General features: G+C 38.0%; 1 protein-coding gene across 1 annotated transcript; it reads right to left on the bottom strand.

Moving 5' to 3' along the window:
* Nucleotides 1-21277: 21277 nt before the first annotated feature.
* On the bottom strand, nt 21278-22456 carry LOC140237036 (nociceptin receptor-like). Its single transcript, XM_072316977.1, has one exon. The coding sequence runs from the start codon at nt 22454-22456 to the stop codon at nt 21278-21280; it is 1179 nt and encodes a 392-aa protein (XP_072173078.1).
* Between the last annotated feature and the right edge of the window lie 1647 nt (nt 22457-24103).

Raw genomic sequence — 24103 nt, 5'->3', positions numbered from 1 at the left:
TATGTGAGAAATCAGTATGTCTGCATGGGTATCTAGACCTTGATATACATAAAGCCTTGTCTAGCAAAGGCCAGCTCTACTGATGGTATGCAAGTATGTTGTCCAATCTTAGATTGAACATGACTCTATAGCAGAATTAATCCATCCTGGCTTAGAGGCAATTCACATCACAAAGTAGTGCATTTAATTTTTGTGTTGCTGTACGTCTGCATATACTGATGATTACGCTAAAGGTAAAGTACTTGTTGTCTAGCTTTGATCCACACTCCATTGGGCAGTCTTTTGTTGTCTTTTAATTGATTCATGCTGCTTCCCACAAAATTTTAAAGTAGTGTTAAGGTCTGCCAATTGATTCAGGAAGTGTGTGAATTACTGTATGAGGCAATGTTCTTTGTGACTGTTCATTGCTCTCATTAAAAGCAGACTTTGAGCTTTACTCATATCATTCCAGACATGAAAGTGAAAGCAAGTACACCACTCTTTGCAGTTCTCCTCATCAGTGAAACAAAAAAATTGAACAATCATATGAAGGTTTTTGTACTGTTTCTTTAAAATAGTTTGTAAGAGTCTCAAGTCGACATGTGTCAAGATGCCTGTTATTTCACAAGCTGTTTAATGGCGTATAACAATTCACTGTCTCATTTATTGAAAAACAAACTTATAGCATAGACTACCTCATATGTATCTATGACAGCCTCTACTCATATTGTCTCTTAATGTATATTGTAGTGCCTATACCTACAAATAAAAATAAGAAATAAGACCCTTTTGCTGTTTTTTTGTCATCAACCCAGAGTACGTACAGTGACCATGGGATGTCACTAAGTGACCATGGGTTGTCATGTCATTAAGTGACCATGGGATGTCATGTCACTAAGTGACCATGGGTTGTCTTTGCTTTCTTCTGCGTGTAAAGATTTTGCAGAAAAAACAACCCCGATGGCCGAAGGAGTATGGCCTGCATTGCAATTCACAAGACAATAATACAAATGTACATGATGTTGTTTATTCATGGAAATAATAAAAAACAAAAACAAAAAAAAAACAACCTGTGAGAACTGTGTAAGAATGAAAGGCCAACATACGACACATTGGGATTTCTCAGATCTATGACATTTAAAGAAGGATGCTTTTTGTGAGTAGGAAACTATCCATTTTCAAAGTTGTGTTGTATTCAGCTTTTACCTGTTCATGATGGCTTGCTGGTATGATTGTGATTACAGTAAACCAGCTATAGTATTTTTTTTTTCATTTTTTTTTTGTTCAAAGGCAAATGAACGTACCTTCTATACTACATTGCAATTTCAAATCCTGAAAAATAGGAGTTGTTCTACATAGCGATGTGTATCAAAGTATATCACAAAAGGGTATAATTTGAAAGTATTTGAAGTCCCTTACCAACTCGTGTTTTAAAGATTATGTATGTTCTTGTATGTATGCTTGTCTATACATATTTTACGAGGATAAACAAATACATATATATATATATATATATATATATATATATATATATATATATGAAGTAATATGTCCAGACAGATGAGAGGTGCTTGTACATGACGTGTGTTGTTTCCTCCACAGAATTTGAATATTGTGCTAGAAAATTACCTCCTTTGTAAGAAACTTTTGCATAACAGGTAGATGTTTTTTTTAAAATAAATTCCAATAGATTCAGGCTGGAGATAAAATAGTTGTGGATTTAATGTAATGAAGTTGAAGTGAAAGAATATAATAACAGCAGTGAATCGCACATGACGATACAGCCATGATAGTGCTTATTACGTATTTCTCCCTTCTATGTGTAATGCAAAGCAGATATTATTTGTTCATGTCATTGTAATTATTTATTTTTTTATTTTTATGTCACAAATGTTCCTCTGCATACTAACTCACATGTTTATTGCATAATGTACTAATAAAAGGGAGCAGCACATTGTAGTCGTATAGCATCAAACACATTCTTTTTCCATGGGGATGGCAATGTGATATGGAAGTTTGTTTTAAAACTCAATATTCTCGAGTTTAAAGCTCTTATTATACAATGTGTATATTTTAACAATTAGCAGTGGAGTAGTGCTTTTAGTTTATTGGTTTTTATGCCTCCGCCACGAAGTGGTGCCGGAGGCATTATGTTTTCGGGTTGTCCGTCCGTCCGTCCGTCCGTCCTTCCGTCCGTCCTTCCGTCCGTCCGTCCGTCCGTCCGTCCTTCCGTCCGTCCGTAATGAATTTTGTGGACAAGGTAACTATCGAAACCTGTTGAGGTATCCTAATGAAACTTGGCATGTATGTGTATTAGGGGGTGAAGTTGTGCCTATTAACTTTTGGGTGCACATGCTCAAGGTCAAAGGTCAAAAGGTCAAGGTCAAATACATAAAATTTCACTATTTCCACCATATCTATTGAATGCCAGAAGATATTTTCTTGAAACTTAGTGTATACATGTATTACCCAATTAAGATTCTCTGGTGAAAGTTTGGGTCATGAGGTCAAAGGTCAAAGGTCAAAAGGTCAGGGTCAAATACATAAAATTTCACTATTTCCACCATATCTATTGAATGCCTGAAGAGATTTTCTTGAAACTTAGTGTATACATGTATTACCCAATTAAGATTCTCTGGTGAAAGTTTTGGTCATGAGGTCAAAGGTCAAAAGGTCAGGGTCAAATACATAAAATTTCACTATTTCCACCATATCTATTGAATGCCTGAAGATATTTTCTTGGAACTTAGTGTATACATGTATTACCCAATTAAGATTCTCTGTTGAAAGTTTGGGTCATGAGGTCAAAGGTCAAAAGGTCAAGTAGAAATATTAAAACTTCTTTTTTTTTTCTCTGTACCTTGGAAAATTGTTCAAGGTATCTTCATGGAACATAGTATATACATGTACTGACTGGAAGTGATTATCTAGAGAATGTAGGGTTCATGGGGTCAAAGGTCAGGGGTCAAAGGTCAAGTGCAACACTTCAAAATTTTACTATTACCCTCATATTTATGCAATGCCAGCAGGGTTATTTTTTTACACTTGGTGTATGCATGTGTAACCTAATAGAAATTCTCTGGAAAGTTTTTTTTTTTCTCTTTTTGCCTCAAAGGTCAAAAGGTCAAAGATCAATTGAAAGTGCTGAACTAACTTTTTCCTCCATATCTCGGAAATGGCTCAAGTTACCTTGAAACTTAGTACATATTATGCATGTTCTACCTGAAAGTAATTATCTCATGAATTTTAGGGTCAAGGGCCAGATGAAAATGGTAACAATTTACTATTCAATTCAGAAATTGCACTTTTTCTCCACACCTCTACCTTGAAAATTACTCAATGCCTAAATGTATGAATGGTTCAAAGTCAAGTTAAAGTCCTTAAATCCCTAGATACATGCTCTCTTATTCATCCAATTAAACCTACGTCATGGAAGGTGAACATTCAACACATTTGTGACAAACTTGTCATTCCAGTATTTTGCCAGTTTTGTGAAAATGTAATCACACATTGTCCACATGTACTATCTAGACCTATTGGGAAAATCATGCATTATGGCGGAGGCATACCAGTCGCCAAAGCGACATTTCTAGTTCATTCATGAAATGTACTTGCTTTTAGGCGTGATCCAGTCATTTAATCTATAGCACCCTTTATGGTATGTAATGACTCGTCTAATATAAATGCCCATGACTGTGTTCATGGATGTATTTCTAAGCCCGTGTGGATTGCTTTTCTTCATTGGATACATCTTGGGTGTATTTTTTAGAAAGAGACATTCTCATTTAGAATCTTTCCTGTTTCTGCCGAGTAAGAAGTGAAGAAGAGTAAGAAGATATTCATTGTGGCTGTTTTGTTGGTGATTGTGCTTTTTGTTCATTTGTTTGTTTCTTGGTACTGTATTGTATACGTGTCATGTGTGCAAAATCTGGTGCAAATAGAATCTTTTAAGTTTTCCGAATATACTAAAATTGATTGAAATATCAAAATATGTATAAGTGTACTAAGATAGTTAATAAAACTATGTATCATTGAAATGAAAGATACAATCTTATCAAAGCGTTTTTCTTGTGAGAAGTTTGTTGCACATGGAATTGATAAAATGCAATGGAAACTCGGTATCACGAGGTTTTCAGGCTGGTGAAATTTGTTATGCCATGTGTACCATGTACCTGGTTATCTTGTTAATCAGCAAATGAAATATCGAAACAAACGAATTTGTTCCATTGCGATAAAAAAAGAAGGGGGGATGTTCTTGTGTTTATGTCCGTTAACAGTGATGATACGTAATACCGATCAGGGGGGCGTTTCATGAAGGAACTTGTCGGAAAATATGTCCGACAAGTCAATTATATCCGACAAGTTCAGAGAAATTATTTAGTCTGATTGGCTGATTTCTCTGAACTTGTCGGATATAATTGACTTGTCGGACATTTTATCCGACAAGTTCCTTCATGAAACGCCCCCAGATCTCTTCATTCTCAGTTTCCAAAGTAAATTATGTACGGTGCATGAATATGACATATTGCTGCCGTTTTCAACTACTTTTTATGCAACCCTCTCAGAAATTAAGCAGAATAGTGGCTTTTTCATATTACATGTAGAACTTTCAGGGATGAAATTAGAACTTTGAATGTGAAGATTTCACATAAACTGTATGCTAATTGTAGAAAGCAGTGATACCAGTGGCTATAAAAAGGAGTCACTCGGTCAAAATACCAATATCCGGCCAAACCCATTTCGTCTATCGGTTTGGTACATTGTATATAAATATATCATAATCACTTCGTTTGATGTACCCACTGGCTAATTGTCATTTTGTCTATGACCAGAAGGTCGCCATCTTGTCTAAGTCCTCCCCGCACAACTGGCTAGTCCATTGTTAGTCTTTTTTCATTTGGTCCTTGACGGTTTGTGTAATCATTGTCCCCGCCGAACGAGTTCGAGCAGGGGACTATGAAACGGGCTCCGTACGTGTGTGTGTCCGTCCGTCTGTGCGTCCGTGTGTAATCAAAATGTTCAATTTGCTACTTCTCTGTCATTTATGAGCCAATTTTGATTCTGTTTGCTTTATATGATAGCACTACATGGGAGCTTTGAAACTTCTACACAGAATTTCAGTTGTGACCTTTGACCTTGACCTCTGACCTATATTGCACATTTTGCTTCAAAATGCTACTCCTTCGCCATTTCTAACCCGATTTCGATTCCGTTTGCTTTATGTGATGGCACTGGGTGAGGGCTTCAAAACTTCTACACAGAATTTTGACTTTTGACTTCTTTGACCTTTGACCTTGATTTTTGACCTAAATTGTACATTTTGCTACAAAATGCTACTCCTTCGCCATTTCTAACCCGATTTCGATTCCGTTTGCTTTATGTGATGGCACTAGGTGAGGGCTTCAAAACTTCTACACAGAATTTTGACCTTTGACTTCTTTGACCTTTGACCTTGATTTTTGACCTGCATTGTACATTTTGCTACAATATGCTACTCCTTTGCCATTTCTAACCCAATTTCACTTCCGTTTGCTTTATGTGATGGCACTAGGTGAGGGCTTCAAAACTTCTACACAGAATTTTGACCCTTGACTTCTTTGACTTTTGACCTTGATTTTTGACCTATATTGTACATTGGCTACAAAATGCTACTCCTTTGCCATTTCTAACCCGATTTCGATTCCGTTTTCTTTATGTGATGGCACTAGGTGAGGGCTTCAAAACTTCTACACAGAATTTTGACCTTTGACTTCTTTGACCTTTGACCTTGATTTTTGACCTAAATTGTACATTGGCTACAAAATGCTACTCCTTCGCCATTTCTAACCCGATTTTGATTCCGTTTGCTTTTTGTGATGGCACTAGGTGAGGGCTTCAAAACTTCTACACAGAATTTTGACCTTTGACTTCTTTGACCTTTGACCTTGATTTTTTACCGATATTGTACATTTTGCTACCAAATGCTACTTCCGGCGGGGACATATTTTACGCACCGCGTAATTTCTACTTTTCCTTGTTGTTTTGTCTTCTATGCCCGTTGTATTTCATTAGATGTGATATGAATCTTTACAATATTTCCATTTCCTGATTTCCATCTACATGTCTAATACATATCATCCAATTATACATGTACATGTACATAGTCCGATAATGTATATTTCGTCAATTAGGCACCTAAGACAGGAGATTTCTGCCGCAAAAGACTAATATTGCTCAGCCGGATTCTGTTCTGATCATGCATTGAATCCTGATGAAATGGCGAAATGGTTTTCACACTGCTTTGACAAAACGATCAGTTGAATTGCATCGTGTCCCCAAGATCGTCCAAAATCTCCATTTCTGATTCTTCTCATTTAATGTAAACACAGAGTGCCAATTTGCCGAGATCGCTGTAATCATCGAGTTGCAAATAAAACGTTTCATCGTACATATCTTCTCAGCGGGGAAAAAAAAGACATCGGAATATAAGGTCTACGGCGCTAGGAGGAAATTTCGTAGACCTTCAGCCAACCCCGTGTTCATCAAGAAAAACTTAATGAAAGCGCCATCGAATCTCTTTTGGAGGATAAAAAGGGCAATCATGAACTAAAGCCACCAAATCTTGACACAAGACGGTGTGATTATCGTTAAAAATTCCAAAAGGCGGATGCACTAAGATACATCACAATAGAGAGACGGAGCGATCTTGTCAAACCATCTGACTTGAACTTCAGCTGAACTTTACTCGAGCAGTGTACAAACTTTGGTCGTTTCTTGATGATTTTCGTTTAACCTTGTAATATCCTACAAATCTTGTCGATCTCATTAGCTCACCTGAGCCGAAGGCTCAAGTGAGCTATTGCGATCGTTCTTCGTCCGGCGTCCGTCGTCCGTCGTGCGTCGCTAGTTTTGGGTCGGGTTGACCCGGTTTGAAAATTGATTTTAAAACGATGATTTTCTCTCTTTTATCGAATGGTATAGACAAAGAGCGACAGGTGAGGTATGTTACTGTTATAACTTGTACTTGAAGTCATATTGGACCTGTTTTATGCAGTTTGGATTTTCGTGGGTTTGCAAATGTGGGCTAGTACCATTAAAATGGGCACCATGCCCCACCCAGGGGCCCCCTGGAGGCTCCCAGGGGCTCCCAGGGGACCCACCCCCCCCCCAGAATTAAGGAATCTTTAAAAATCTTCTTCTCTAGAACCGGAAGTAATAGAGCTAAGTTAATACTATGAATTAGTACATTAATGACTGTAGTTCCAAGTTTGTTCATGGCGGATCCAGGGTTCCAAAAGGGTCCTTAATTGTACATTTTCATCTCTTCTTGAAAACCTCATGTTGGATTTTTACCAAACTTTGCAGGTAGCTTCCTTAGGGGGCTGGGATCTCACTTTGTTGAAATGGGCACCACGTCCCACCCAGGGGTCCCCCAAGGGCCCAGACCGTCAAAATTAAGGAATCTTTAAAAATCTTCTTCTCTAGCACCAGAAATGATAGAGCTAAGTTAATACTATGAGTTAGTACATTGATGATTGTAGTTTCAAGTTTGTTCATGGCAGAATCAGGGATGCCCCCCCCCCCCCTTGGGACCCAGGAGAGGGGGTTGGGGAGGGGTCCTAATGGGGCCTAAATTGTACATTTTCATGAAAACCCGAGGACCGATTTTCACCAAACTTGGCAGGTAGCATCCCTAGGGGGATAGGATCTCAGTTTGTTCAAATGGGCACTATGTCCCACCTGGAGGGCCTCCAAGGGGCCCAAATCTCCCCAAGTCTCCCCAAATTAAGGAAATTAAGGAAATTAAGGAGCGCGAGACCCCCGGGTCTCTTGTTTTGGTGTGTATGGTCATTTTAAACCCGTGCGCCAATTAGTGCTCTCAGTGACCTCGGGGATCACTCTAAAATCTTCGAGTGATCCCTGAGGTCACTCCAAAATTAGGGAAAATAAACTTTTTCACTTAAAATTCACTCCAATTTCACTCTGAACTCACTCTTTATTACTCCTTCAAGAGCGAACATTTTTACTCTTTTTTTTTTGGGGGGGGGGGGTTTGTTGTTGTTAAGAGTATAAGGTATGCATCACCGTAATAGAGTTGCCCAATCTTATTTCAAATTTTTTATTTCTCTCCGGTCCTCAACTACAACCCGATTTTCCATTCTTCTTTCTGTAATTATGACGTGATTGTCCTCGCACTTGCACCCGTTATGCTATGATAGAGCACTTCTGTCATCATGGCCATTGTTCCATTGCTTTGGAATAAACTCGACTTTTTCATTCATATCACTAAAAATGTAGACAATCGATGCTCAAAACTCACTTAGTCAATGAACTGTAATTTTTCCTTTCCCTTTTGCTTATACAGTACATGTGCATATTAAAATGTTCATAATCATAAACATAATTTATATTGAATTTTCTTCATATTTTCACATGGTCGTTCTGCGATGATACCACGAACCATAAATTGTATAGTCTTAATTCTCACCTATAGCGATGATGACATTGAAACCCTTGAAGGGGATTATAAGAATGTTTAAGGAAACTTTCCCCTTTATGTAATATAAAAGCGCATTTTATGCCATAAAATACAATGCATTAGCAAGTGTCAAAATCCAAAATCATGAATTTCCGAGTTTTTTTTTCCCGCGCCGATGTAAAAGATGGATCAATGGCAGTGATCCACCGGATGTGCGATAATCTTTCCAAATCTATAATTCAGAGTCTCTGATGGATACTTTAATTTAGTCTACTGAACCTGGCAACCAACACTATACCAGAACCATGAAAGGGATCGGCAATGAATAGCCCACAAATAAAGTAAAATTACATAGTGAATATCAGACAGAAATGGCCATTTGACCATTTTGTGCATCATGATTATACTTTATACTGATAGTGACTGTCGCCATTAACGGTCAGCCCCATTCACCAATGACTCGTGTGTGGTAAAACAGCCGAAAATGTACTTCTTTCATCTCCGTTTCTTAAACTACAATAAGTAACCTTGTGGACTTCTTGCTACGTCGCCGGTCAGACATTTCGAGAGAGTTTGTCTGATTTTTTGTGTGTGATTGTACCGTTGCCAAACCGAAACCCAGCACGACGAAGAGTACGTGCTTATGAACTCACCATGATTATCTCGCAGAAAGTTAATGAAAACTGAAGAGAGCTTTAACTTTATCGAGAAATGAAAAGACAGCAAGACTAAAGAGAGAAATTATGCAGTGTGGAAAGAGCAGCAGGAGGGAGAGCGGTACTCTTGGAGAAATTGTCTTGTGTTTCATGGCATCAATGAGTATGAGAGTGAATACACATAGAACGAAATCATGAAACAAGTTTGCGAGGAAAATTGAAAGTAAAGCTTCAAAATGGTGACATTGACCTGTAGAGGGCTCACACCTTTAAATAAAATGGAATGTCCCAGACTCCTTCACAAATTCGTACCAAAGATACCAAAATAAATGAAGAAAAAAATTAATTAAAAATCAATAATGCAGTTTGGCAAAAACTGAATAGCTGCAGATATTGAGTATGAATTCCTTTACAAACTACATTTTGGTTGGAAGATGAAAGCTTTTCTCATGGAATTTGAAGGGACTATGTTTCATTGGGTGCATGTACAGAAAATAGGCGATATTTTGAGTGAAAAGAACTCTTAGTCTGGCTTTGCGGACCCTTGGACAGAGTTTGAGCCGAAGAACCCGCCTTGGGAATTTGATGGATGAAAGGATATATCTCACTTGTCCAGGTTAGTGAAGATGAAACACCTCATTTCTCCCAGCTATTTTTGAGAATTTTTTAAATTTTGAATTTTAACACACCGTCTCTATGGGGAATTATTTACCCGTGTGAGCCCTATAGAACGCACCGCCTCGGCGCCAAAAAAGGGCATGTCACGTGGAATCATTGTGCGGTGCAGCTTTGACGTCAGGAACCGTGTGTACCAAGCCCGGAAGCTCCCGATCGAGATCTGCAAGGAAATCCCATCTACGTTCTGGAAAGCTTGACCAGGGCCCTGTTGCTAGAAACTTTGCGTTTAAACGCAACTTGCAACTGATTGTCACTGGCCAATCAAAATCATTGTTGCATGCATGTCTTCTTAATAGGGCAGACCCTGAGCCAATCAGAATGGTTGTTTCAAAATTAGCAATTATTTGCAATTGATTGCAACTTTCTTGCAACGGGGCCCAGGTCGAGATTGGACCTCTTTAAAGAAATTAAGTCAAGTAAATTTGTTTTGGACCCAGGATGGCCTCACTTGCGTGTGCTAACCATCTATGGACATTGCCTCACGTTGACTGAAAGTCCCACATTGTCCATTGAGTTATACAATCTTCGGATATACTATATGATTATTATATATATATATATATATATTTATTTATTTCCATGTGTTCTTTGCACAAGATGCGTTAAGAATTATCAGAGGGATTATCAGAAAGCACTCCGATGTACTTCATGTCAGAAATGGGTGCACATTTCATGTTCAGTAATCCCCGTGCGTAGATATACAATGATCCCAATGAACACTTTCTAAATTGGTAGTGTCAGAGGTACTCATTATAACATCTTCCTAACTTCATTGAACTTAATTCAGATATTGTGGTAGACGGTTTATTTGATAAGTCTTCAAAGTGTGGTGAAAAGAGAGGTCCATCCCTCAGGTATGAACAACTTTCTGAGAAGGGAATTAAGTTTGTACATTTGAATATCGTTAACCTCGTGCAATATGGTGAGGAAATCAATCAAATCACGACCAAGAATGATATACATGTATTTACTCTGAATGAAACCAGACTTGACCCCTCTATCTCAGACAGTGAAATTGGTATTCCCCATGCTATATACAATGTATACGCTTTATTCGGAGGGACAGAGACAAAAATGGAGGCAGTGTCGCAATCTATGTGCGCTCGGAATATATTCCCTTCAGCTGGATTACCTGATGATATACTTATCAACCTAGAAGCATCTAGCATCAAGATCTGTCTGAAAAACGCCAACCCAGCAGTATCTTTGAATAAGTATAGACCACCAAACTAAAAAAATGATTTTTTTTTTTCAATCATTACGAGGATTTCTTAAATTTTGCCAGTAGCCTTGATGGCCAACTCGATATTATGGGTGACAAAAATTGTGATTTTATGAAGAAACCACCGGCAAGAAAATGTTAAAGTTTATAATCGAAGTAATAGTGTATACTGTTTGCAACAGGTCAATGAAATGTATATTAGACTGACTGAAAGATCTACAACACTTGTTGATCACATGCTAACAAACTATTCAGACAAAGTGAAATCTTCGTGTTATACACGTATTATACTTCAGAATGGCATGAATGATCACTGTGTCAGTTATATTATATGAAATGCAGACAGGCATTTCAGAGTGGGACGTATGTTACCTTCAGAAAATCAAGGAACGTTGACAGGGAACCTTTTAGGTCGGACTTACGCAAACAAAAGTGGAAGAAGGTAAAATAATTCAGTAATATAAATTGCTAAATTGATATATGGAAAGTATGTCGATGGAGGTAGTTATTAAGCATTTGCCTGTTAAGACACGACGAGTTCGAAAACCCCATCGCCGTACATTTATGTCATTATTTTATCACCTTTGAAGTTCACGGGATCAAACATCATTGAAATATCCATCGGGGAAATCAAAAGTTACTCTTGGTGACAGGGCATTTTTGTACGCAGCACCAAAATTATGGAATAATCTCCCTTTGTAAGACAAGCAGTTACAATTAATGAGTTTAAGGTCAGATTAAAAAGTCATCTCTTGAAGTAATGTATTTTCTGTTTGAATTTCTTGTATGCATGTCCTTTTGTAATGCGCAGTAGAGTATTATTATAGTAGCTGCGCAATATAAATGTCCTTTATTATTATTATCATTATTATTATTAATGAAACAGAGATAAAGTTAAGTAAAAAAACTACACTCAGACATGATAATGATTTGTGGCAGCTTTATAAACGTCTAAAAATAGCGTAACAAAGTATGAAATAAGAAAATCAAAACGAAACGCGTCAACATTTTTTTTCCCAAATGCAACAAGCCGAAATGAATAATGGAAAACACTTGGATCATTGATGGGCAATTGCAAAGTTATTAGTAGTGTATTTCCTCATGAAAATCCAGAGGTTATATAGCAAATGAGTTTAGTAATCATTTTTTAAATGTGGTAAGTAGTGAAGATAATCATTATGTGTAAGAAAAGGACAATTTCTCCTTACAAATCTCATAGTTGGGGAAAGGTTTGATTAACAAGTCAGTTTTTGTTTTATATCTCAATTAGATATTTTGAAGTATGTTAAGTCAATGAAAGTAAAGAGGTCTTTTGCATTGGATGGTATTTCTATGTCATATCAAAAAGATTCAGTATCAGAAATAATAGAGCCTTTCAATTTAGCTGAAGGTGGAGTGCCTGATAAATGGGAAGTAGTTAAAATTGCACCGATACATAAAAATAAGACAGATAAGTTGGATTGTAATAATAGTATACCCATTTCTTTATTGTCCTGTGCATCTAACGTAATGGAACGAGTTGTCCAAAAGCAATTACTATGTCTTGATTATCTAAAATTGCATTCATTGCTTAGTCGAAATCAGGTTTCCGTCCCAAGCACTCCACTATTACTGCACTTGCTATCGTCACGGACTACTGGCACCGCTCTATTGATAAAGGAGAATACATACGTTGGCGCCATCTTTGTGATTTGCAAAAAGCCTTCAACATGGTTGATCACCTTATCCTTTTATCCAAACTTGAACACAAGGGTGTTACTGGTACAGAATTAGATCGGTCCACGAGTTATCTCTCAAACCGGAGTATAAGAACTTCTATCAATAATAGACTCTCGGAAAAAAAAAGATTAGGCCTACTTGCCACATAAGGATCCTTGTTAGGACCGTTGTTGGTTATTAGTCGGTTGTTGGTTAAAAAAACCCCGAATTGATATATTCGGTTTTTTTTTTTCTGACTGCAGGGCTCTTATACGCCGATTACACGATCATGATTTGCATAAAGAGTTCACAAGTTTGGAAATATGGATGCCTGACACTAATTTATAAATCAATTTTGATAAAACTCTGTACACCTAGGCAACAGCATCTGAACGTTAAACCTAGAGGAAAGCAATCAATTCAGGTGGAAAGTTTTGAATATCTGGGATCATTGTAATCATTGTAGATGATAAGTTTCTGTGGGATGTTCACATTGAATAGCGATATATGTGATTTGTCGATTATGACTGAACTGAAATTGATCTTGTGTTACCTCATTTTGTTTACGGCGATGTAGTATCGCAATCGGCCAACGGTAACTCTCTTCTCAGCTTCAGAAAATGGAAAATAGAGCCGGGAGATTGGTTAACCATATTCTCATATTAGCATACCATTGATGTCCATTATAGCTTGGGATGGAAAACAGTAACCAAAAGACAAAAAATTCATTTCCTGTCAGTCATGTAAAAGATTATGAATGACATGGCGCCCAAATATTATGAAGGATATGTTCAAGTACAAGACATCGCCCTACACTCTCTCCGTAATCAAAGCGATCTATATACATATAAGCTACCACAGCAAATTCAGTTACAAATTATTGTAAGAGATCATTCTCATACAGGACTGCAGCAGCTTAAATGACACACCTGATGATTTACGAAAAATTTCCTCTTTTCCCGTTCAAAATTCAATTTAAACCAGGGTGGTCCCACCTCCCTGTTTAAACCAAACCGAAATCCCTTCCATCTGATTTTTTTTTTTCAAAGTCTTGTTATGATATGCTCCAAACTTATGAATAATTATGTAATACAACGGTGTATATGACATACAATCACGATGTTGTAATGTATTGTACCACTCTATATGATTGTGTTATATTTTTATTCTATAATCAGTCTCTATTTGTGTTAAATTCTTGTAAACTGGGTCCCATGGAAGACCAGAAGTGACAATCATTGTCACTAATGAAAATGGGCTGCCCTCCTCATTTTTTTAATGACCTTTATCATGTAAAAGTGACTGTGCGGAATATGTTTTTTTTTTTTTTTGATATTTCAAACACGGAAATAAAACAAAGAAACAAACTAAATAAGTGGTCATTAGAATAACAGTTACTGTAGTCAGTCAACTGATAGATAAGTAGACTGACTGGTTAATAGACTAAACAGGTTATTTTTATTTATCATTACTGAAGGTTGTTATACTAGACTTAATGAAAAATTTGCCAAAACGGTGATTCTAATAATCAGATAATGGAGTGCCTATTAGGTGGTAGCCTATTAGTGTATGCAGTCAAAAATGCGTTTTCGACGAAATTCCACCAATTAGACGATTGAGGATTATATGAACCGAATATACTGTACGTGTGTTAGATAAACAGGTGAACCGATTTGATAAAAGACGAAATGGGCATAACCTATATGGTTGTGGAAGAAATTGTAATCAGGCCACGTGCAAGAAATGGTTATCAGTCACACCGGTTTTATACATGTATAGAGGAAACAGGTATAGACCATGTGCGATGACCCCAAACGGGCATTAGACATTATTAGGACTATACAGCTACTCTATATAGACAAAATACAAATTCCCGCTATTAGCCAGTTAGCCCTGTATCACCAGTATGGTATTCAAATGAGGTTCTAACGTCATCTCATACCTCACAACTCGTCTATTTGCCAGTTTTCACTACGGGTGTATTATTTTTTCCCTCTGTGGACAAAAAAAAAAAAAGAAGTTATATCCGTAAATCCAATCATTGTGTTGTAATTATTGAGAAACTTGGTTCTTTTGATATTTGGAAAGAGTAATCGCAGTTGCTAAATCATCGACCATAACGCAATTATTTAACTTTTTTGTGTGTAAAAACCAATCAATGTTGTGCGGTGATCTCTGCAACGAAAATACCACTGTTGTTCCCCCAAACCATGTACAAATTTCAAGAAAAAGTGCATTATACTTATCTACGCTCGTTAGTGATCTTTCTAAAAGTCTCAGGACAATTAATGTTATCAAATTATTTATAACAGAAACACAGAAAAGAGCTGTATGATCGCAAAGATTTATATTGCAATGTTAATGTTTGTATGTTCAAATATTTGCCCACAAACAAGTTGGTCATTTCATTTGTCCACCCCGTGTCTCGTTAAACGCTATAGTCCACCATTTTGAGCCCTCTTAACAAATTTGTATTATGACATGAATGCCCATTTCACAATCCTTTGAATATTTCAGTGTTATTTTTTTTCCGTTCTCATTTTGATTACTTTTGTTCACTGTAGGCTTTAGCACATTTCATGTTATCACACATTCTGATTACATTTTATTCACTGTAAATCTGCTTGTGAACAAACGCTTTGTATAAATGTTCACGGCCTTGTTGAAACCCAGCTTACAGCTGAAAGCATGTTTTTTTTATCTGTGATAAAAGTCAATCAATCAATCAATCAATCAATCAATCAATCAATCAATCAATCAATCAATCGATCAATCAATTATTCAATCAATCAATCAATCAATAAATCAATCAATCGATCGATCGATCAATCAATCAATCAATCAATCAATCAATCAATCAATCAATCAATCAATCAATCAATCAATCAATCAATCCACCCATCCGTTATGACCTGATCTATAATTTGCATGGCTATAGTCGTGATTCGGCCAATATCTGTTCCTCTGTTTATAGAACGTTTTAAAATGTATATTCATAATCCACACTGTATCAATTCATGGCAATTCTTACTTTACAAATATCAAATCAAATAGCAAATCCAGGCGTATCACTCCACTCATTGTTATCATGATGTGCATGGAACTACATGTATACCATTTATATATTTTAGACAAGGCAGATCGCGATTTATTTCACATGAAATTTACATTGTCAGCCTACTAGTATTCGTTCAGATTCCATGTTTTCACTCAAATGTTCTTAACAGAGACCCCAAAGCCTGCCCAAGGTTTCTCTTGAGTGTTCCACCCACGAACGATCACATGAAATTTAGAGCAGGAAATCACTATACTGAGTTTCAAAAACTTCGTACCATAAAAAGTTTTTTTTTTTTTTTTGGTTTTCGTTGCCGCAATACATTAAAAAAAATTATTATTTCTAGTGTGAATAATAGTTACAAGTGATGATCGTTATTCCGAAGGTTCGTTAATCCAAAAATAAAATCTAAGCTTCATTATTCTAAAAGTTCGTTGATCTGAGAATAAGGTTCGTCAACCTGAAAATATAAAGGCGGTGCAAACCAAGGGACCTTCGGAATTACGAACCTCGTTTCGTTTTCCGGATTAAGGAACCTTCGGAACAACATTTTTTTCCCTTTTTTTTTTTCCTTTCTCCGATTTACGAATTTTAACTTGATTTAGCATAATCGAAAACCTTCGGAACATCGAAGTGTAACCACAGTTACACCTACTTGAAAAAAACAAAAACAAACCCCAAACCCAACAAACAACAAAACTTACACATTTCGTGGTTAAGGCCGTGTCACACCTTTCCGGGCAAGCTACGCGGGCTTGTTGCGAGTAGGGATTTTCCAGCACGCAGGAGAATTTTCTGCGGGCGGACAAGAATGGGTTACGCCATTTCCTGACCCACTTCATCTGACACACTCTTTCTGACACACTTTTTTTGCCATTCATTTTGTACACGGGGCCGTTTTCATGAGACAGCCTCTGTTATTGGCTACTGTGCTAATGAATATTCAACAGCCTTACGATTTTTTTTTTCATAATGAGTCACTCGGTCTGATTCTGTGTCTGTGATTGGCTTTTAGCTATCGACTTACGCGTGATATCGATCTCCTCAAGGGGGTCCATGACGATATCTGATTACCAGTGTGCGTGTGTGTGTCGAATTGCGTTTTGATGCCAGTGAGTGTGGCATAATTTCTGCAGGTTTCCTGTCCATTTCTCTCTCTTTTTATCTCTTTTGCTTTCGTATCATCTTATCTCTGTTATTCTTAGAGTACAATCGTACTACCACAAGTGTTTTTCCCCCATTTTTTGAAGTGATTATCTCGTTTGCAACAATTTAGAGGTGAGTTTTTGTTCGAGTGTTTGTTGAGTTTTTTGATTGAACACGATGTACTTAGATTATCTACGTGTGTGCGAGAACATTCATGGTACCCACTCGTTTGTTTCCGTGTGCATTTTTACCGTACAGTGTCTTCATCGTTCGTCTTAACGAGTTTTCACCCTAGTTTTCCTCAACGTAGTTTTTTACCTCAATTTTTTTTTTTTTTTGCGGTGCAAGATGTTCAGTGTATTTTTTCTACGGTAAAATGCCATCGTTGATGATCTCCGTGTATTCATTACTAGTTTTCCACCTCCGTTTCATTTTGTGTACAATTAACATTGATCTAAAGTCTAACGTAGTTAGCTACAAAGTCTGCGATGTCTGTACGTTTGCTGATGTGTTTTTGTGAGCTGGGAGTGACTATGGTGGGAATGATATTCAGGGTTTTGCTGTGATGGAGATGATAGTGATGATGATCATAATGATTCTGGTGATGATATACGAACCCTTTTTATTTCGTGTGACCATGACGTTGATCATTGATGATGGCGAGAACGACACGAGTAGCCTAGCCTAGGCCAAGGACGAGAGTGACACTGTCCACGGGGGCTGTTGCTCGCTCATGCACAGGAGTGGTCTAGACCTAAAGACCTGCGTTTAATCATTTTTTTTTTAACCTTTTGGTTGTTCACTTGGGTAAGTGCTCCAAAAATTCGTTTCTCTAAAGAAACTCAACCAAAAGCTTGACAATAAGGTTGCATCAGGGCTATTCTTTAGTAAGTATTAGATCTAAATGGCAATGCTAATTTAGTTTTCATTTAGAACTCGATTATATCCCATTTTCTTTGCTCATTTTTCAAATGATAAATTATTTAGAACTGTAAATTTACTTAAATTCTGATGTACTGCATTCACCATTGTAAAAATCAATAAAAAAGAGCCCGCTGAGCAGGTGTTTCATTCTATCCTTTTCATTTCCTCCCTATCGTGTTGGTTTCCTTCTTGTCACTTCCTTCTTTGACCCTGGATGGAAGAAAAAAAAATCCCATCTTGCCAAGTAAAGACAGAACACATACCATCATGAAATATTATGACATTAGAATTGTTTTAAAAGATTATGTAAGTCATCAAAATTCTTGTGTGTGGAAATAGATAATAAATAAAAGGTGATTTCTTACAAAGCAGTTCTTTCAAATGTCCAACAGCCTCAGAACAGCTTCGATAATGAAGCTAGTGAAATCTGAAAACTATCGTGGCAACAAGTGATATTGATAGGAAATTCTGACAAATACTGTCACAACATTTGATGTTTAAATTTGTCGTTTTATTGGATTAGGTCATGAAACTATACATGCCACCGATAAAATCACAATCGCTCTCAATTTGAACAGAGGCAGTAGGGTAGGAATGACTCAGCAAACAGCTGATTATTTATGCGTCGTATCCATGGGCAACTGCGGGGTAACTGGAAGAAGACGCACGAAGTTTAGACTTGAGTCAAGAACTATTATTTATTATCAATTTTTTATTCAAAACATTTTTTTCTTTGGATTTAAAAAAAAAAGGTCGAAATATTTCATATTACGCTTCTTAAATGTATTATGAATATAGATATGAAGTATTTTTATCGTGATTTCATGAAGAATTAGAATTATTTTGAATATATAAATACTAGACGGGCTGAACAATGAAGTCTAATTTTGCCCCAAGAATTTGCAGCCCACCGTACGTGCTGGTGGTGCATTCCTAGCGTTCTTGCCGCACTCTCCCAGCCACGTGCAAGCGCAGCATGCATGCAATATAGTCACCAACAGTCACAGTACATGTTTAGCTACTTCACCGATCTCACTCCTGATCTCTTGCAAAGAAAACCTTTACAAGTGTAGAAAATTCTCTCGAAACTAAGCCAGACATGAATTTGGAATATACATTACAGTGTCAAGACCTTTTCAGTGGACTTTTGTTTTCGCTATTTGTCTGTTTAGCTCTTGAATGTACGACTTCTTACGTCCGATTTGTTTTTTACCTCACCACGTGGTACTGTTTTTTCAGCCCCATGCTTCCTCCATATGCACACATTCATGTTGTAAACACACACAAGCCACCGGCACCGCGATCGAAGTTTGAGCGATAGCGATAACATGTGTAGAGCAGACATGCGGATTTCAGCACAGATGAGTAGTTGAACGTTTCACGATTGTATAACAAAAATTTTTCTATGTCACTGCCAATTTGAATTAGGTTATCTAATCATAGATAGATTACGATTTTATTCTAAAATAGATTAGCTATGGCAAGAATTTGCTTACATGAGAGTTATTTGATAACATTGCAAAATAAAACCCCGTCATTCAAAGGAATGTTCCAGAGCTATCTCGGGGGTTGGGAGCATGAATACCCTTCGCGTGTAGATCGCGCCGTAGGGAAGATCGCGCCCAAGTTCACTGCCGACTTACTAGGCAGGCACGAAGATTACTAGTACACAGAGGCCCGGCGCCCGTACGTAGTATGGGTTAAGCAGCTAAAAAAAAAAAAAAAAAAAAAAAAGGTACTGGAAGCGCACGTAGTAGCAAGGCCTACACGTGGATGAGGTTAGAAATTGCCGCGCGCCTCCAGCTCACCAGCTCCTGGCCGCCTCTTATTGGCCGGCCTTGAGCGCGACGTTCGACAAGCCATACCATAGTCTTGAATATTCATTAGCACAGTAGCCAATAACAGAGGCCGTCTCATGAAAACTGCCCCGTGTACAAAGTGAATGGCAAAAAAAGTGTGTCAGAAAGAGTGTGTCAGATAAAGTGGGTCAGGAAATGGCGTAACCCGACAAGAATGTTTGCGAGTTTCGAACTTGTGTCTTACCTGCTAGACGCGTGCCACTTACCTTCTGTTTGCGTGTATTCCGTGTGACGTGCGTGAGAGCTTTGAAACCAATCTGTTTTCTGTTACGAGCGACTTACGGGTACTGCGAAGTACCTGCGTTGGAGTTGCCTGCGAGGTGTTGCCGGTAAGGGTATCCTACTGGTGTTCTGCGTGTACCTCTGCGGGCAAACCCCCGCGAATCACTCGGAACAAGTTTTGAGCATGCTCAAGGCCTTGTCATGCCGTATCTGGGGAAGTTTTGCGGGTTGACTTGCGGGGACAAAAAAATCCGCGCACCTGACCGACACTACCTATATTTATCTCGCCCGTATAGTTGCCCGGAGAAAATTCTCCTGCGTCCTGGAAAATCCCTACTCGCAACAAGCCCGCGAAAGTGTGGCACGGCCTTTAGGTATAGTGTATACGATGAGTGAATACATATTTTGTTAATCCGTACTTAAAGACATCCACATCAGTACTCGATTATAATTATACGGAAACTGATTCAGTTCTATACCAAAACACATGATTTTAAAATGGGGGGGGGGGGGGGGGAGGGGGTTCCTCTGCTGCCGTACCTCTTGCATGTGCATTATTTGTGATTTATGTATGTATAAAAAGGATAAATTAATTTACCTATCCGATTTTTAATGGGAACTTAAATATACATTAATATACACATAAATATATTAATGTATGCCTGAATATGAAAGCGAGATGGATAAGGGTTATTAACAAATTCCACAGCTATATCTTTACACACAGAATGCAATCTTTTAATGAAAGGTAGGCCTACATTCCTTCCACTTTGTTAGTGATACGTTGACGGTAATATTTCCCTGCTTTATGAAAGAGGGATAAAAAAATCTCTAGAAATATTAAGATATCTTGATTTTTTCCCTTTTTTATTTATTTATCTATTTATTTATTTATTTTATTTTTTTTTTTTTTTGTGGCTATCTCACTGTCCTCCCTCACGAATGTTTGTAGTCTTATGTCGGTACCGGAACTAGAATTGCATTTTGAAGGGATTGTTCGACTTCCCTAAAATGTCATCTACTGTGTTTTACTATTTCATGCTTTCTTTCATTTAATCACGATTGAAGAGATCTAAAAAGAAATCTACAATAGGCATATAGGTCGCTTCGATTGAAAACAATATCATTATACGTATACATGTAATTCAAAATTGACAAATATCCAAAATTCTTTTCAACATAAATATATATGATATAATATATACAAGTGTATATATATTTTTCTTTCAATATACGTGTACACCTAACCCTGATATTTTGATAAATACAATTTCAAGTGCATTTACTGGCCGTCGTTAGCTCGTTTTTTTTTTATGTATAATCTTCACATATTTGTACTGTATTCGAATCTTAAAGAACGAAATGATCGATATGCTGTATTCATTTCCCTGTATGGGAAGTTAACTCTGTAAGAACTGACACACTCGTTGCAGTGGTCCGCTTGCTCTGCCGCGGCGTCCGAACAAGGCCCGTACTGGTGAGTCGCCTCAACAGCCTGCTTGGTTGCTGGATTTCAGCCAGATTCCACGTAAGAATGCATCGAAAGACCTCTCTGAAGGTGGGGTGTTTGAGGCCGTAAATGAGGGGGTTCAGACAGCTGTTTGCCGTAAGGATCATACCTGTGTACATTGTGCTTGTACCACCGCCTGGTATCATGAAGTTTACTGCATGAGGGAGAACGCAGAGTACGAAAATACAAACAACTGTAAACAGGTTTTTTGTTATGTCGATTTCTCGTTGGTTGAAAGTTGAATGTCCGCTTTTCTTGTCAATGACTGTGGTTGAAAGCGCTTTGCCACCTGATGCATCTGCCGAGCTCTCCCCGAACTGCAACTTGAATTTCTTTGCACTCACAATGACGAATCGGAGGATAAGGACATAAAACACAGCCGTTATAAATAGCGAGCAAACCATGATTAGACCTTGAAAGATGATGTAATAGAAGTCTTTGGGGTTGTCATCAGTGAGCGAACAAACGCGATATTGTTCAGACATACCCATTGTTCCATAGCCCAGGGCGGGAGGGACTACCATGGAAATGGAAGAAAATGTCCACGTCACGATGGCAACGATAAAGGTCTTGCGATGGGTGTTGAGTCCCTGGTTGCCGTGAATCGATTTCGTGATGACATACCAACGGACGAAAGCAATGGAAACCAGTGTCAGCACACTGCAGCAAAGAGTGGTATAGGAAACGACGACCACGGCAGCACAGACATTGACCGGCAGGGGCCAGTTATAGTGGCTTAATACCATAACCATCTGGTAAGGTAAGGTGTTACAGGTGAAGAAATCCGCCATGGCCAGGCTAACCACCAGTATGTTTGTCGCTGTTTGGAGCTTCTTGGACAGAAACACTGATGCGACCACAAGGAGATTACCAGGTATGCCAATGACCACGATACTGGCGAAGAACACGCTCATAATGACACGATGATGGAAGGGAAGTGCTACAGAGCTAGCTTCCGCCAGAAGCTCGACAAGGGACGAATTGGGCAAAGTCACAAATTCGCCGACTTCGTCGAACTCGGTGTTGAAAATTTCATCGTGAAACTCCATGTCTTTATGTTTGCGAGCCCGTGTACAGCGTTTTGAAGACCAAGAAACGTGTGTTTTGAATATTTGTTGAGGGCTTTGATCGCGACGGCTGTGTGTTTGTCTCTGCTGTTCCTTTGGCTAAAAACAAACTTGCACCAATGCAGCTGCAGTACTCCCTGTCTTGCAAGTCGTGCAATCTGAGCGAAATACAACCTTTGACGAAAACGAAAAGCTCCGAACAAGTGTGACAAAAATAATGTACTGCCTGAAGAGAGTACGCTTAATCGTCAAGACTCGAATTCCTGCCATAAAAGATGGCGGGGGGGGGGGGGGGGGGGGGGCTTCAATCTACAATTGTCGCTAACAATAGTACAAGCATATTACAATAACACGCCTTCTTTTTTTTTTTCCTCAGCTGGTTTTCAGACACTTTTCTACACGACCAAGCTTTCTCTCAAAGTGAAATGTTCACGTTCATCATCCTGATATTGTAGGAGGCAGTGTACATCCACAGTACATTGTATACATCCAAAAGAGAAAGAATTCAGGTCGTTCCAAAATAATTTGTTAGGAAAACTGCTTATAACGAGCACATGAATTCAGCGAACGACGATATAAATCATTATTATTACAGTGATATGTCGTCATTCGCGGAATCATGAATATTATTGTGAATAGAAGATGCATGTCGTGGATCGTCTTGGACATAACGTAAATGACCATCACAAGTTGAAACAGGCTAAATCAAACTTGAAATTACTGTATATAACCATTTATTCCAGATACCAGATAAACCAATGCCGAAGATGCCAAGGGCGGCGAGGTGGCTCAGTCGGTGACGTATATCTGCCTTGCAATCAATTTACAAATAACGAAACAAAACAAAACAAAACAAAACACGGAAACTCCTGATACTTCAAAACTTCGAACGCACTTTCTTTTTTACCATACAACGTTGAAGTCTGAGCTTATTACTGAATTCATAACTAAAATGGCATCTTTAATTCTCCTTGAATAGACAATATAAAAATGTTGTACTTGACATCGAGAACCACGTCAGTCAAAATAATATCTAGTCCTACGATTCAATCATACAGTTGTACATGACCATAGCTTTATCAATTATCTCGATCTACACAAAGAATCTGGACTGTAGTCGACCGTTACCGGTCAGCCTACGCTTCGATGCACATACAGTATTCGCTGACCGGTGCTATTGTGGTTTTCGAATGTATACCCCGGTAGGCAGCAATTGAATCGGGCCACCCATGAATCCCTGCCCGAACGAGTCTTAAATGATAAAATTCTATTGGGTGGCGGACCTGACGCCATCACAACATCCGCACTTTGGTTGCCGGGGAGTATTCCGTCCAGAGAATTCTATAAAATCCTGAATTGTCACATTTTATGATCATATCGAAAATATGGTCGTTGGAGGGTGTTGATCTATCCGTCTTTGTCTACAAAATGATAAATGATAAAGATGGTGTTTGACTGATGCTTCTTATGAGACGTGTGTAGTGTCACAGAATTAAAAAGGCATGGCCTTTCATTTCACCTAATGTATTTTGGTGATCTATAACCTCTGAAAATGCAAAAAAAACAAAAAACAAACAAACAACAACAACAACAACAACACTCCCCCCCCAAAAAAAAAAAAAAAACAAA

This window comes from Diadema setosum, chromosome 13 (assembly GCF_964275005.1).
Source record: "Diadema setosum chromosome 13, eeDiaSeto1, whole genome shotgun sequence".
NCBI lineage: Eukaryota > Metazoa > Echinodermata > Echinoidea > Diadematoida > Diadematidae > Diadema > Diadema setosum.
The sequence above is the reverse complement of the archived record's forward strand: the minus strand, read 5'-3'. Positions and strand labels throughout refer to the sequence as shown.

What these genes read in the sequence shown, in the direction of transcription:
- LOC140237036 (XM_072316977.1), bottom strand. Translation starts at nt 22,456, where the DNA reads ATGGAGTTTCACGATGAAATTTTCAACACCGAGTTCGACGAAGTCGGC.